At 29.3% G+C, this 15,718-nt stretch overlaps 2 protein-coding genes across 3 annotated transcripts in view; both read right to left on the bottom strand.

Annotated features, from left to right (window-relative positions):
* Positions 1-1,201, bottom strand: part of LOC126689200 (sugar transporter ERD6-like 16) — a 32,165-nt gene extending 30,964 nt beyond the window's left edge. The window contains exons 1-3 of one of the 2 annotated variants that reach the window (XM_050384284.1): positions 693-1,201; positions 394-456; positions 220-309 (exon numbers count right to left, since the gene is read on the bottom strand). In XM_050384284.1, coding sequence (XP_050240241.1) covers positions 220-309; positions 394-456; positions 693-887 — 348 coding nt within the window. In that variant the 5' untranslated portion in view covers positions 888-1,201. The remainder of the gene's footprint in view (positions 1-219; positions 310-393; positions 457-692) is intronic. The other variant, XM_050384283.1, reaches the window with a different exon arrangement.
* LOC126689197 (squamosa promoter-binding-like protein 7) overlaps positions 1-15,718 on the bottom strand; it is a 37,900-nt gene that overhangs the window by 9,596 nt on the left and 12,586 nt on the right. The window lies entirely within an intron of this gene.

Genomic DNA, 15,718 nt, shown 5'->3' with positions numbered 1-15,718 from the left:
AAAGAGCTAGGGTTTAAATCTCCTAGAGAGAGTATCACACACGTACACACTTAGATTAGACTAAAATAGATTTCTATCTCAGTCAAGAAAAACAAAAAAACAAAAAACAAAAATAATAAATAAATTTCTTTGGTGTGACACATCACTTTGTAAAATGTATGAAGTGCAATAGAGATGAAAAAGTTGAGCACTAGCTAATCAGTTTCAAGTTTAATATACCCCTTTTCGACCAACAAAGTCTGCAATTTTACCACTTGTGATGGCACCAAACATTGCTCCAATTGTTAATATGGAGCCAAACATGGAGTACTGTCATATGACATTCAATAAATTAGTAGCAATTCATATAATTTTGATATTATATCTTAAAAGAGAGAGGAAAAGAAGCCCTACCTCAGCTACGGAAAGATTAAGTTCTTCTGTGATTGCAGATTGAGTGGGTGCTGAATAGCCCACCTGCCAAAATAATAACTTAAGCTAAACAAACCTGATATCTTTTTTTATTCTTTTTGTTTTTTTTTTTTTTCTTTTCTTTTTTGGTTCCTAACCAAAAGAAAAAACAAAAAAAGAAACAGATTTAGTAACCCCAGAAACTCTCTTAAACCAGGAATGCCATTACATTTTGGAAAAAAGTTGGACTCCTAAGCTGCTTTTTGTTGGAGACGTATAAGAGAGAAGTGAAATATACTTACACATGATCCAAATTCAAAAGAGCCACAAACAGCAACACATGTACTGAGCAAAACCATTCCAATGGATCCACCTTCAACATTTTTATCATCTTTATGGGAAACAATATTATCTTGCTGGATGAATGGCTGTTCCAAATCTTGAAGGCCATTTATTTCATCACTACTCTCAGCATCCTTAACTTGTCCAATTGCCATATCTCTCTCTCTCTCCAAACAGAACACCACAATAGTATGAAAAAAAATAAAGTGGGAAAGGACTAAGGAGTCGAGGACTAGGACTTGTTGTGAGCAAAGATATGGATTTGTTCTGAGGTATTTATACGTGTAGTAAACAACTAGATTTTTTTTAGATTTTGTCTGATAGCACCGATTGATAAACAAAAAATTTGGTTAACAATTAGAAAGATGTAAAAGAAACATAGAATACAATTGCATGTGGGATATGGCTGGCACTGACGTGGTGATTAAACAAGATACATACAACCAATATTCAGACTGTTGAAAATGGAGTAGGGAATCAGAGATCTGATGAAACTGGGCAAGCACTTTGCCAATTTGCATGTGAATTTTTTTTTTTTTTTTGTCTAGAATGCATGATTACTTCTGATTGTTTATCTCTGCTTACGTGGTTCTTACTTGGACTGATGGGTACCTTCTTTTTCTTTTCTTTTTTTTCTTTTTTTTTTTTTTTTTTTTTTAATAAAGGTTGGTTTGGATAGCACACTCACGTCCACGTTTGTTCTCCTTACGCATTTTCAGCTTTTTTTTTTTTTTTTTTTTTTTTTTTAAGACCAGCGCCTGCTGCACTGTCACCAAATCGTATGAACAGTAAAAAAAAAGATGAATAGTAATTTTTTATATATTTAAAAATTATTTTATTACAGTATTTATCTCTGCTTACGTGGTTCTTATTTGGACTGATGAGTATGTTTATTTATTTATTTTTTTATTTTTTTAATAATGAAGGTTGGTTTGGATAGCACATTCACGTCCACGTTTGTTCTCCTTGCACATTTTCAGCTCTTTATTTTTTTTTTTTTAAAGATCAGCGCCTGGTGCACTGTCAACAATAAAAAAAAAAAAAAAGTAAACAGTAATTTTTCACACATTTAAAAATTATTTTACTACAGTGTTTTCAGTTTTCAGCAAAATAAGTTGTATTTAAATGCACACTAAAAGAAAAAATCTAAGACCACTAAATTTTTCACACCTTCAAGCAGCAGGACAAAGTGTGATTAATGGTAAAAAAAAAGGGTGGGTTCATACATAAAAATAGTAAGTTCACATGTAAGTGATGGTTAATCACTTACAATCTGTCATATTAAAGTTGCGACAAAAAAATCATTAAATAATTTATGGTCTTGGAACAACCCTTTATAAATAGAGCTTACAAAGTTTATCTGTGCTTAAAATTTTCTATTAATATAATGGCCGGCAATGCAATGATTGTTGGGACATTGCCAATTTTCCATGTTGGCCAATTGTCAACTTTTTTCACACAGTGCAAAAGGTAATTAGAGACTATTAATTAGTTGACGAGTAAAAAAGAAAAGTTAGTATCATTATTAGGACCATTTTTCTTGCTAATGTCCCAACTGGAGCAATGAAAAGAAAATTCTTGATGAGGTCCTATTAGGAAGCTGAAATGGTCTATAATTATCTTTGCTAAAAAGATCATAGGAAAGTCATAATAGTGCTTGGTGATTTTTTTTTTTTTTTTTGACTTCTTTTACGCTTTCCTCGCACATTTTTTATTTATTTAAATTATAGAGTTTTAACCTATTACGTCCGCTTCTGATAATTGTATTATTTATCATCAAAACAAGACACCAATTAGTTTTCGAGGTAAGCAAAAATTGAATATCAAATCTCTTATTTAACTATTAAAAACTTTACTAGTTAAGTTAAGTAAAATCCACACCAAAGCAACGTGAAGAAGTCAATAGAATCAAAGGATGCACTAACATATTATAATTGATGTCAATTGTCAAGCATGAAGCATGAGGGAAGTTTATGAAACTCCTTTTAAATTTTTTTTTTTGCTTTTGAATCGAAGGAACTAGCACTTTGTCGCTCTTGGCTTGTATTCTTTTCTTTATAGAAGACAGTCAAACGTTATGGAAGCAAGTGTTGAGTGTTTTTTTTTTTTTTTTTTTGGGGTTAAATATTCGGTTTTAAAATTATTTTGTTATAAAGCCTCTTCTAAATGAAGTACTCTTTTTAAAATCAATAAGTAAAATTTATATCTTACCATTTTCTTTATTTAAAAAGTCAATGCCATTCCTTTTTCTATAGTTTAAATTAATGAGGGTAATTTTGGAAATTTATAAATTTTTATACAACAGATAAGATAATAAATAATATTCCCTTAAAAAGTTGAGTTTTTTAAACAATGACAAAACTTAAGTACAATAGTTAGGTGCTATTCTTTAGATTTCCTTCTTTAAATTCAACCATGTGGTTTTTTTTTCCTCATAAAATGAAAGTGTATTTTTAGTTAAATACAGTCACATGACTGAATCTTAGGAATGAAACCTAAGGAAAAGCACATAAGTATTGTACCTAAATTTTGTCCTTTAAACAAGACAAACAAATTAAGATAGAGATAGTAGCTTTTTTCACCTCAATTTTCTCAAAATTGAGTTCGAATTAAGTAGAATTTGATTTCGTCAAAATCAAGCTCTATGCAATTGAATTATATGTGGCAAATGTGAAACTCAATTTTCTCAAATTAGAGTTCCATGTTTCTTTGAATTGTATAAAACTTGACTTTGATGAAATCAAGTTTCACATTGGAGCTAAATTTTCAGAAAATCAAGTTCCAAAAAAAGACTATGGGTCCGTTTGGTTGGAAATGTGGAAAAGTGAGAGGATAAAAAATAGTTGGAGGATGAAAACGTAGGAGAATAGAAAATATTTTATTTTCTTTCCTTTTTGTTTGGTTAGAAGTGGAAAAGTAGAATGATGGAAAAAATGGGTTTGAATAAATTTATTCATATACTCTTGTTAAAAAATGATGCTTAATTAAAACAAAAGAAAAAATGACAAATAATCACACACAAAAAAAGAGCAATCACCTAAATTTATTAAAAAATAAAAATAATATCCCAAAAAAAGAGCCAATATTACTGGCAAGAGAAAAAAAAAAAAAAAAAAAAAAAAAAAAAAAAAAAAAAAAAAAAAAAAAAAAAAGAAGGGCAACGGTACTGAAAATCAAAAGAAACAAAAAGAATAGAAAAAACAAAAAAACAAAAAACAAAACAAAAAAGGGCAATGGCACTACTACTGCCCAGTGGAAAAAAAAAATATATATATATATATATATATACCCTTCAAACTCTAGGTATATAAACTTATTAGTTGTTGTAGTTTATTTTCTTTGACATATTGTGATTGATTATTTGTAATATACTTTAGTTTTAAATGATTATTTGTAATACAATTATTCGTTAGTTCTGAATTTTATATTAAAAATATTTATTTGTTTGTTTTTTCATAATTTTTTTTTTCATTTTGATAAAATCTGATAAACAAGTCGATATAACTGACCCGTTTAATAAATGAGTCGTGTTAGGGTTGAAAAATCTTGACCTATTTAATAAACATGTCGGGTTAGTGACTTAGTGTTGACCTATATCGTCGAATACACATGAATTGACACGACACGAACCCGATACGCGAACATGAATTGTCACCCCTATGTGCATATGGGCATTTTTGTCAATTAAGAAAAAATTTATCCCCATTCAGTTTTCTCTCTATTTTGAGGAGAAAACATTTTGATGAGCCCAGGGAGAAAACACATGGGTCCCACCATTTATTTTCATTCCTCTCTACCCAACCAAACACACTTAAAAAAAGTTTTCCTTTCTATTTTTTCCAAAGTTTTTCATCTACCCTGTTTTACCTCCAAACAAAAACACCTATATCTATACTATATATAAGAGAATTCCCTTCTTTAGTTCTTTCAACTGAATTTTTATGTGATTCAAAAATGCCCTCATTAATGAATGGTAATTTTATTTAGAAATAAGATTATAAATGTCAACTAACAAATTTCATTTTGAATTCAAAAAAAAGAATTCCTAAAATTTAGGATTTTTTTCCCTTCACGTTCAAAAAAGAAATTATAGTTATTACTTATGTCTAAAGTTTGTACTTTTTATTTGTTTAAAAAATAAAAATAAAAATATTTCTAAATTATAGATTATAATAAATACAAATTATTAACCTCTATCTAAAAAAATAGAAGAGCTTTCGAGCATACGGCTAGTAACTAAATAAGTTACAATAGAGGCTTTGTAAGGTTGTAACTGAATAAAATTCAAAAACCGAATATTTAGTAAAAATTTTCAATTGTTGATTGTATAGGCTTATTTGCTTATTTTCTTATACGGAGTACTTAATTTTTTTCACACCTACTACCTTCTTTCTCCATTAGTTTAAACTTTAAACAAATAATTTACATATATTTTAGTACTTACAGAAAGTCAACAAATGTTTTCTACCTATTTACATTTTTACTTTTACAAAAAATAAAATAATGTAATTGGTTTTCCCAAATCTACTGATAAAATAAATTCATATCTATAAATTTTTTCCAAATTAAAAAATTAATGTAATTGGTTTTCCCAAATCTACTGATAAAATAAATTCATATCTATAAATTTTTTCCAAGTTAAAAAATTAGTTAATGTTGCCAAGTAAAATATGGGAACAAAAACACCCAAGCAAATCTTTTTTTCTTTTTTCTTTTTTCTTTTTTTTAGAAAAATGTAAGATCATAATATTAAATTAAATCAGTTTGGAATACACTTTCCAACTCCGCAGGTAGTTCTTCTACCCAAACATCAAAATCTGCAGATGAAACTGCTCTTCTTGCAAGGGCGCGAGCTAACAAATTCCCACGCCTTCGTGCATGACTAAAATTATAAGACTGAAAATGACTCGCCAAACGGTGAGTATCCTCAACAATATGCCCATACAAAGTGTGACAGCCAACTGGACCCCTTAAAGCCAAGACCACCCTTAGACAATCTCCCTCAACCAAAACGTTAGCTAGGCACAATTCCTACGCAAAAACAACCGCTAGACAGGCAGCTAAAGCCTCAACCAAGAAAATCTATTAGGTACAACTAAACAACATTGTTGCAAGTCTATGGGATTATCACACTATAATATGATACACCCTCAAGTACGGCTTAATCACGCTCATTAAAAGCATGTGCTGTGTATCCAAGAGTTAGCCCTTTTTTGATATACACCACTGTTAATTTCTTTAAGACATTCTCCCTTCTCCCCGTATGTGTATTAAATACTTAGTATTCTCAACAAAAAACAAAAAAACAAAAAACAAAAAGATGATTTTTTTTTTGCAGTAACAAACAATCAAATCCAAACAACTTAAAACATGCAATCTTTTTAATTTTTTTTATTAAAAAAAATAACAAGCATGTTTTGAAATTCATAAAGATTCAAAAATAATAATCACATGCACGATCTCACAGTGTAGTAATGCAAAGTAAAGAAAAAATAAAGAAATGGGACAGATGATAAATTTTTGTTTTGTTTAGTTCCTTGTGCCAATTTTCTAAATTTTATAAGGGGATAAGAATTTAAAAAAAAATTAAATTAAATTGCTACTTCTATGACTCTGTCCCTGTACCCAAACTTCAAAGTCCAAACCAAAACTCTCAATATCAATGACTATATATATGACGCATAAAAATCGCTTGTAGTTGTCATTATTAATGAACAAAGCAGAAATCACACATTCAAACTATTGATGTCTTCCATTTGGTATGTTACAAAATAAAATAATCGACAGTAGGATATTGTTCATCTAAAAAAATTGGATGCATGATTTGATTTTTCTCATGTCCACATTTACCGGCCAGATAAAGAAAATTGTCAAAAATATATTATTGCTTTCGGCCTCACACTATCACTATGTTTGATTTAAGAACATGTCTAGTTGGCGTGTGATTTTTGGAAGGATGAAAAAATGTGAGTGATAAATATGAGAGAAAATTATCGGGAATGGTGCTTGGTTGGGAGGAGAAGGGGGGAGAAAATTGGTAGGATCTGGCTGTTTTCTCTCGGGGTCCATCAAAACTTTATCTCCAAATAAAATGAGAGTGAAAATGAGGAGCAAAAGCTCCTCGACATTTTGGACGAAATTACCTTTCCACTTTGAACAAATTTTTATCTATTTCTTCTTATTTGTATTTTTCACCCAGGAACTATCAAGGTATGTTTGGTAATCGTTTTTTCCCTTTATTTTCTATTTCCAAAAAAAAAAAATTCTATTTTTGAGACTAAAAAACTTGTTTGGCAACTCAAAATGAACAGAAAACAGAAATTGTTCTCAAAACTCAATTTGTGAAGGAAATTGAAAACATGCAAAAGGCTGTTTTCAGTTTCTAATTTTTAAAAGTTAATGAAAAAAAGCATTTAATTTAATGAATTTGTCTCATTTAATAAGTTAGCATTAAAGTTCAAATCCTAGTAACAACGTATTTTAGTACTTTCAATTTTTTCTTCAAAAAGCTATCTTTTTAATTTTAACTAACCAAACATGTTTTGTATTTCAAAAATATAAGAAAATTGTTTTTTCTTTATATTTCTAAAAACAAGTTTTTAAAAATAGAAAACAAAAACTATTACCAAACATAAAAATCTCTTCTATCCATTCTCTCCTCATTTTTTATCCTCCTACTTTTTCATCTTTCCAACAAAATGGACCCTAAGGATGAAAAATATTGAGAGTGTAAAAAAGTGTGAGCGGAAAATATTGAGAAAAAGAAAAACTGGGAGGATAGAAAATATTTTATTTTCCATTTATGTGTGTTTGGTTTGGAGGATGAACAGCTCTTTTGTTTGGTTGGAAAGAAAAATAAGAGGAAGGAAAATGTAATCTCTATTAATATACTTTCATGCCCCTTTATAGTAAATAAAGGTTTATTATAATAATATTATTATATTAACAAGTTCTTCACCACAATCTTCCTCATTCCAGAACTGGGGTTGGTCATAGGTTCTATGTTTGAAAGGATTGTTCTCCCTTGATCAATTGATGATGTTGAAGCTTTGCCTTTTGCTCAAGATATCAGCATTTCTTCTTTCATTCTTAAGGGTGATTTCATTGGTGGCTCTACATAGAGTTCAGGGTGGTCTTGTGACCACCCTAGCCTAGAAAAAATTATTATTATGTATAATTTTTAAAAATTTATGATTTGTTTATCTTTAAAAAAACTTAGTGACAAACCTAAATTTTTTTTAGGTCCAACATAACTAAACTTTTGGACAAAATTTGACAACAAACTTGGTTGTAAACAAAGGCTACAACTCCATTTAATATTTTTTTTATTGATTATGAATTTTAACAAATCCATTACTTAATTACATTTTATTCTTATATCCTCTATACTTGCAAAATTTAAAGAAGATCAAAGATCAATAACTATGTCATCAATCAAATGTTTAAATTTCGAGTTTTTGTAGTCTAAAATTATACATAAAAAATAAAGTTATGAGCAAATAGTAAATAACATCCTATTAACATAAAACTTGACATGTGTTTAAAGAATATAGAGAACATGCAATTCAATGGTTAGATTTGCAAAATATGTAGCAATGTTAATTTGTTTAGTGAGAGTTGTAGCCTTGTGCTACAACTTAGTTTGTATCCAAATTTTGTCCTTGAACTTTAGTCTCCTTAACAATATATTAGGTCCTTACATAAAAAAATCTAAGAAAAATTTTAAAAGAGATGTAGCTTACAACATTAATAATAAGACTATCATGTGATGATTTCAAAATCAGAAATTTCGTAGAAGGAAATTGTAAAACTTTATGTGTTTGCATGTGAGTGAGTGAGTGTGTGTGTGTTGTGTTGTCAATATATGAAGTTGTCTTTTTATTATATTTTGCATAATTTAAGTTTCTTAATGACCATCCTCAAAAATATTTTTGGAGCCGCCACTGGGTGATTTAGAGATAATCATCAAACCTTTGAGAAGCAATAAAGAATCTTTTGCCTTCTATGGTCATCTGATTGAGGAGACAAAAATTTTAATAGGTTCTTTTGCTAGTGTTAGTTTTTCACATACTTGTAGATAGGAGAACTCCGTAGTTCACAACATTGCTAAACATGTTAGCAGTTTTTCGATGTGGATGGAGGATTCCACATCTTAGATTCTTAGTCTATAGTCTTAGCTGATATGATTACATTGTCTTAATAAGAGCTACAAACCCACTTTTTTTACCCATTTGTTTTAATGCAGTACTTTAAAAAAAGGGTACGAAAATACTAGTGCATGCTAGTTGTTTCTAAAAATTTAATAAATAAAAAATTGTTGCACAATTATATATATACAATTTTTGCACTGAAATCGTGACTTTCCGGTTCATAAAATTTTGAAATGAAATTGTTTAATGCAAAAATTGTGTGTTACGATTGTATGCAACAATCAGTGTGAAACAAATATTAGTCATAAAATAAGTGCTATTGGGCATAAATAAATAATGGAACAACTTTAGTCTTTAGACTCAAAAAAATCATAGAAAAGGAAATGCCTAACAAAAGTCGGCCCCACATTCATCCTCCCAAAGAGACCAGCCTATCTAGAAGAAGCCCACAAAACATCATATCTTTGAGCAAGTTCAAACCGTTACTTCCCAGTTTCCACTATTTTGGAAGCTTGATTGATGGAAAACAAAGACGCCGACCAGTGGCGGAATTAGGAATTTATTTTTAGGGGCCATATATAAATTTGTGTGTGTGTGAAATGTAAAATAGTAATTTACAATGCTTTATAACTCAATTTTTTCCCTTTTATTTGTTGAGATAATTGTTAAAATACTTATGTGTTCATTTTAAAGATGATGAATATTTAATTATTGTAATTTGTTGACATATGTATTTATGGATTGTATTTTATTTAAATGAAAATTAAGTTTATTTTTAGACTTTCTTAAATATATATGTATATTATCAAGTATAAGGGACCAAAATGATAAGGTTATTTAAAAATTCACAAAATTTTTAAAATATTTTAAAAAAAAAATTATTTTTTTCAAAAATTTTGGGGGCCCAGGCCCCCCCTGGTCATCAAGTGGCTCCGCCATTGACGCCCACAAATAAAAGTAAAACATCATGTCTTTGTGCAATTTGCTTCAAAAGTCACACCATTTCTTTTCTTTTCTTTAAAGTAATTAGAACCTTATCATTTGAAAACCCTTGAATACTATTACTCCCACAAACAAAACATTTATATCCTTGAGCAAGTTGGCTTCACGCCATTTCTTTCCATTATTTTAGAAGCTTATCATCATTTGAAAATCCTCCAATACTCCCACAGACAAAACATTTGTATCTTTCAGCAACTTGGCTTCACACCATTTCTTTCCATTATTTTAGAAGCTTATCATTTGAAAAATATACCAATGATTTTTTTGTTTTTTGGTTTTTGTTTTATAAATGGTATTTGGAAAAAGTTAACGGATATCCTGAAAGCATTGGTTTAAGAACTGTTTTTAGAAATTTTTTATCAAAAAAGAAAATTTTAATTCACTTTTTCTTACGACTTTTATATTTTCTAAAAAAGTAATATTAAAATTTTCTTAAAATAATCTATTAACATATTTGAAATATCCTAAAGGTATACTTATGATATTTTCATTGGTAGTAATATTATGCAGCCAACGTTACGGACAAAAGACAAATTATTTAGTCAAAGGTATTCAATAAAAAAATAACAACTATTATAAAAGTAAACAACAACTAGGCACAACTGCACAAGCTGTTTGTTACTCATCCCGCACTAACATTTTCTGGGAAAGGAAAAATTATCATAACATTCTCTTTTATATATATATATATATATATATATATTTTTTTTAATGATGGCTCGTTCTTTCACCCCCATGTTGATTACACAATATATTAGATATCATCTCTATTAATATCTTGATTTTTTTGATAATTTGATAATAACAACAGTGTAGAAGGATTTGAATCATAAATTTCTCCATTGAAAATACTAAGAAATACAAACCAGTTCAGCTCCAAGCTAGACTCTTGACGTAGGCAAAATTTGATCTCGCATCTTTTATTCAACAATAAAAGTTTTTACTAATTAAATTGACCGGAACCCACGTTAAATAACATGTTGAATTCAAATAATCTAGGATAACAATTTTAAAAAAATATATCTTTAACTATAAGATTTAAAACTTATAATATATTTCATAATAATTTTTTTTTACCAAATAATCCAGATATGGATGGATTTAAATATAGATTTTTTATTTAACGTAAAAAAGAGCTTCTTCTTTTTTTGGAAAGATATTTAATAAATTAAGTGTTAGTTTTTTTGTTGTCAAGAATTTTATAATTCAACTAGTTAACACTTCTAGATATTTCCAACAAAGACATTTAAAATCTAAATTTTTCATTCCCTTGTTGAAACTTGAAACTATTGAATCATTAAAATAAAAAATAAAAAACTATTAGTTTGATGCTTATATCATCTTGATTTGGGACAGTGTTAGCTGTCATTGGACCCAACATGATGAGTAGATACAATGAAGATATTTAATCTCTAACGTCAGTCTGATGTGGATCCAGCGAAAAAAAATCACAAATGACAAATGTTTCCTCTAATTTCATCCAACCTTAGGACCCCAACCAGTCAATTATTTGTCTACTTACAACATACATGTACAGCCAAGCTTTGAACCAAAAGCCTAACGACATGCAGACTTAAGTAAAGCTTATCATAAAACCCCATCACTAATAAATATATGAACGTGTGTGTGTCATGTCTCATCATGTGAACCCTTTTTTTCTTTCTTTCTATAAATAAGCAACAACTTGTTCACCTAACCAAAACATTATACAAAAAGAAAGATTAAATCATTGAAAGAATTATGTATAGCTGTGTCTATGTTTGTTAATGCAATTATGATAGTAATAACGCAGAAAACGTGAACATTTTTCTCACGCTAAATTAGGTCAAATGTGGTCCTGTTGAATGTGGTCACTAGTGAAGGTTATTATTAATTTATTATTAGGTTAATAGTATAGCAGCCAAATTGTATCACAGCTAGCTAGCATGCATGCGTTAAAAATAATATTATATATTAGGGTACCACATGTGTCTTGGCTAGTTGGCTTAATGGTGATTTAGGGTCTAGGTGGTGGGACTTGCGAGCTGCGACACCGCAAAGTGGTAGTTCTTGACAAGATGAGTTCCAGCGTGAGGTGTTGACGGTGACCCGGTGGTTTGGGTATGGCCGTATCCGCATGGGAGGGTATTGGTATAAATAATATATTAAGTTGATTTGTAGATTTTGGCATGGGTATATAGAAGAAGAAAAACAGTGAGTTTGGTGAAAGATGTATTTAAAAAGTATTCTTAGGCAACGACCCTAGTGGTTGAACTCTAGCCTTGAGATCCAACCATTAGGAGCAAAGCAAGTTTAGATCCAGACCAATCAGTGCAACCGATGCCACCCTAAAAGCATTTGAGGGTATGACTACCTACCAACGAAAGAGACAACCATATAAGACTAACTCAAGACCTATGTAGGGGACAATGAAAACCACTACAAAGGATGGCAAAGGCCCACCACCAAAAAAAAAAGAGACAGAAAATAACCCACATAAAGGGTGGAGAAAGGCTCACGCCGAAGTAGATATCATGGTGAAAATTGGGTTTCTAGCAAAATTAAGGGTCTGTTTGGTAAGAAATTTCTAGTATAGTTAATTTTAATTTTTGAAAATATGTGTAGATGAAAAATGAAAATATATGTAATGTTGTTTAAACACCGAAATCGGTTGTTTAAACAACTAATAACCAGGGCCGACTCAACAACTTTGGAGGCTTTAGACGAAAATTTTAAGTGAGATCTTTTTTATATTTAAATATTCAATAAATAATTTTTATGAAAATTTTTTTTATTTAAAATCTATTTTTCTTGCTTTTTGAGATGAAAAATTACTAATTGGTTATTGCAAATTTTCTAAAGCGGTGATCACTTTATACTTTAAAGTCTAAATCTTCACAAATAAAAATTAATTTTTTACATAGTTTAATAAATTATGCATCACTATAATACAATTGAGTTGATATGATATACATCAAATTATTAGTTAGTGTGATAATTATAATAATCCATAAAGTAAAAGCTTGCATAAAATATAAAATATATATATATATATGTATATTAATTTGAGTGGGTATACATTGGGTGTGGCCCGTATGGGTGGGTTACTGGGTTAGTGAGTGAGTAGCTAGTGTAGCCGTGTAGGTGGGGGCAAGCTAATAGCTATATGCGGACATCTCTTGCACTTGCAAAGTAGCCATGAAATTTTTTTTTTTTTTTTTTTTTTTTAAAGTAGCCATGAAATTGATTTCAAATTTTTTAGATTATAAAATAATAGTTGAGTCCTATCAGGCTATTATTCTATAAAGTATCAAGTTGTGTAGTGCGCACTGTCAGTGTGGAGTGTGACAGTGAGACTGTGCATTGTTTTTTTCCTTCCTAATCTTCTGCAATTTAGGATAAAATGGAGCATTTTTAATACATTTTATTGACCAATAAAAAGATTAAAAAAATTTATTTTTGTTATTAAAATGTATAGATAAATATATTTTATATATATATATATATATTTTTTTTTTTACAAGTGGGGGTCTTCTTTTATTTGGGGGCCTTAATCAATTGCATCAATTGCATCCATTGTTTAGCGGCTTTGCCAATAACATATTAGCCCTAACTTTTATTAGAACTTTAGAGAGTTGATTGTGAATGTTACCTGATCTAAAACTTGATAAATCTATACGCTAGGGACCCTGAGCTCCGCAAGAATTTTTTGTTAACTTAATAAATCTAGACAATTGGCTACCAAACAAGAATGTAAAACAAGAGCAATCAGAGATCTCTCTTTTGAGGTGAGGTGAGGTGAGGTTGACTTCCTAGTCTTCCTCAGGAAGGGAAAACAAAAAAAAAAACACAAAACAAAGAAAAACAAAAACAATTATCGATTGCTTAATATCTATTTAATATATGGTATACTTTTTATTTTTCAAATCTATCGCTTTTTCATGGTTATTATTATTATTATTATTAAGTCCAAGAAGCCAAAATCTTATTTTTTTTGCAAGTTCAAAATCTTATTGATCATCGTCTGCAAGTTCAAAATCTTATTTTCCCATACATATTTGCTGTCAGCAATTTCTTGCAGCCGGCACCTCTGACCTTGTAGCCTGTAGGCATGCACCACCATTTATGAAATTGACCAGAATCCATGCCAGAACTCTTAAGGACACCCCTTAAAAGCTCTTAGAATTTGAAGCAGATTTAAGAGTAAAGCTCAAATTTTGAGCTTTTATGAAAAGCTCTTAAATTCATTATTTGTATTCTATAAATTCATAATTTTAAAGCACTATTCACTATAATTTGACAAAAACTCTCTACAAAGTTTTTCAAGCTTCTTTAGTCTTATCCCTAAAAAACCAAAGATTCTCATGTAGATTTAACTGAAAAACTTTTTAGTGTTTGGAGCATTTGGCAAAATAAAATGAATGGTATTTTTAAACTTTGGATTTTATAAAGTATGAACAGTAATTTGTAGAGCTTTTTGGTCGACAACCTTTGATTTGTTTAGAAATCATCTTTATTACACTTAAAATGTTTCTCTTTAGTCATTATACTTTCAAAATATTGTATCAAAATGTTCTAATCATTATTTGATAGGTGAAATATGTTGATGTGACATGCAATCATCATGTCACATCATAGACTTCACGTTATTAACATTTGGTATCAGTTTCTTGAATTAAATTTATTATGTTAGTATTCTTCCTTATATAATATTATTATTCATTTGATAGATCATAGATGAAAAATGTTGATGTGACATGCAAATATCATGTCACATCATAGACTCCACATCATTAACATTTGGTCTCGGATTCCTTAATTAAATTTACTATGTTAGTATTTTTCTTTATATAATATGGTTTGAGAACAAATGTCAAAGATTGAGGACCAAATATACAATTTAAGTATTTAACCAAGGTCATATTGATTCTCATATATATATATATCCGCCCATTAGAAGAGTTCATTTAGTAATTACGTATAAATGAATAATATCATCTAGAGTTTTCAAGTAATTTCTAAAATCTCCCTCTAAAAAAGAAAAGTAATTTCTAAATTTTTATTCATACACTTTTCTACCTTCTTTACAACCCAAAAAAAAAAAAAAAAAAATCCTATTCATACACTTTAAAGCGGATTTGTTCAAGCAATCAATAATCTAAATAATTAAATATGGTATTAATTGATGAGGTGAAAATATTAAACCCACTCATTTAAAATTGATGAATAAATTTTTAGGAACCAATGACAAAGAAGGGAGTCCAAATGAATGCTTGAATTGCCCTAAAGCTAGAGAAATTATAAAGTCCTCATGGTAGACAAGTGATATGGTCCACTATTCCAGTAAAAGACTCTTACTTGTTTAAAATTGTGGAGTTTTAAATAAAAACTAAATACTAACTCAGCAATTTTAAATAGGTGAAAATCTTTTACTGAAATGGTGGACAAATAACGTAGTCCACCATGAGGGCGGTACAATTTCTCCCAAAGCTGACAACGACGTTGATTTTTTTGGGAAACTTGCTCTTTTAAAATGGATGAATAAAAGTTTTAGGAACAAGTAACAAACTCTAAATAGATAAAGGGAGTCCAAACTCCAAGTCCAAACGTATGCTTGAATTGCCCCAAAGCCGATAATGACATTATTATTTTTTTTTTTTTGGAAAGTTGGACATTCACTATTCATACGGTATAAATTCATAACTTTAAAATACTATTCACTATAATTTGACAAAAACTCAAAACACTACAAAGCATTTCAACTAAATAAAGTTTAACCCCCTTAAAACACCTAAAACAAACCAAACAATCCCATGTAGATTTGGCTGAAAAACTTTTAGTCATTTGGAGCATTT

The sequence above is a fragment of the Quercus robur genome, chromosome 6 (genome assembly GCF_932294415.1).
Source record: "Quercus robur chromosome 6, dhQueRobu3.1, whole genome shotgun sequence".
NCBI classification, from domain to species: Eukaryota; Viridiplantae; Streptophyta; class Magnoliopsida; order Fagales; family Fagaceae; genus Quercus; species Quercus robur.
The sequence above is the reverse complement of the archived record's forward strand: the minus strand, read 5'-3'. Positions and strand labels throughout refer to the sequence as shown.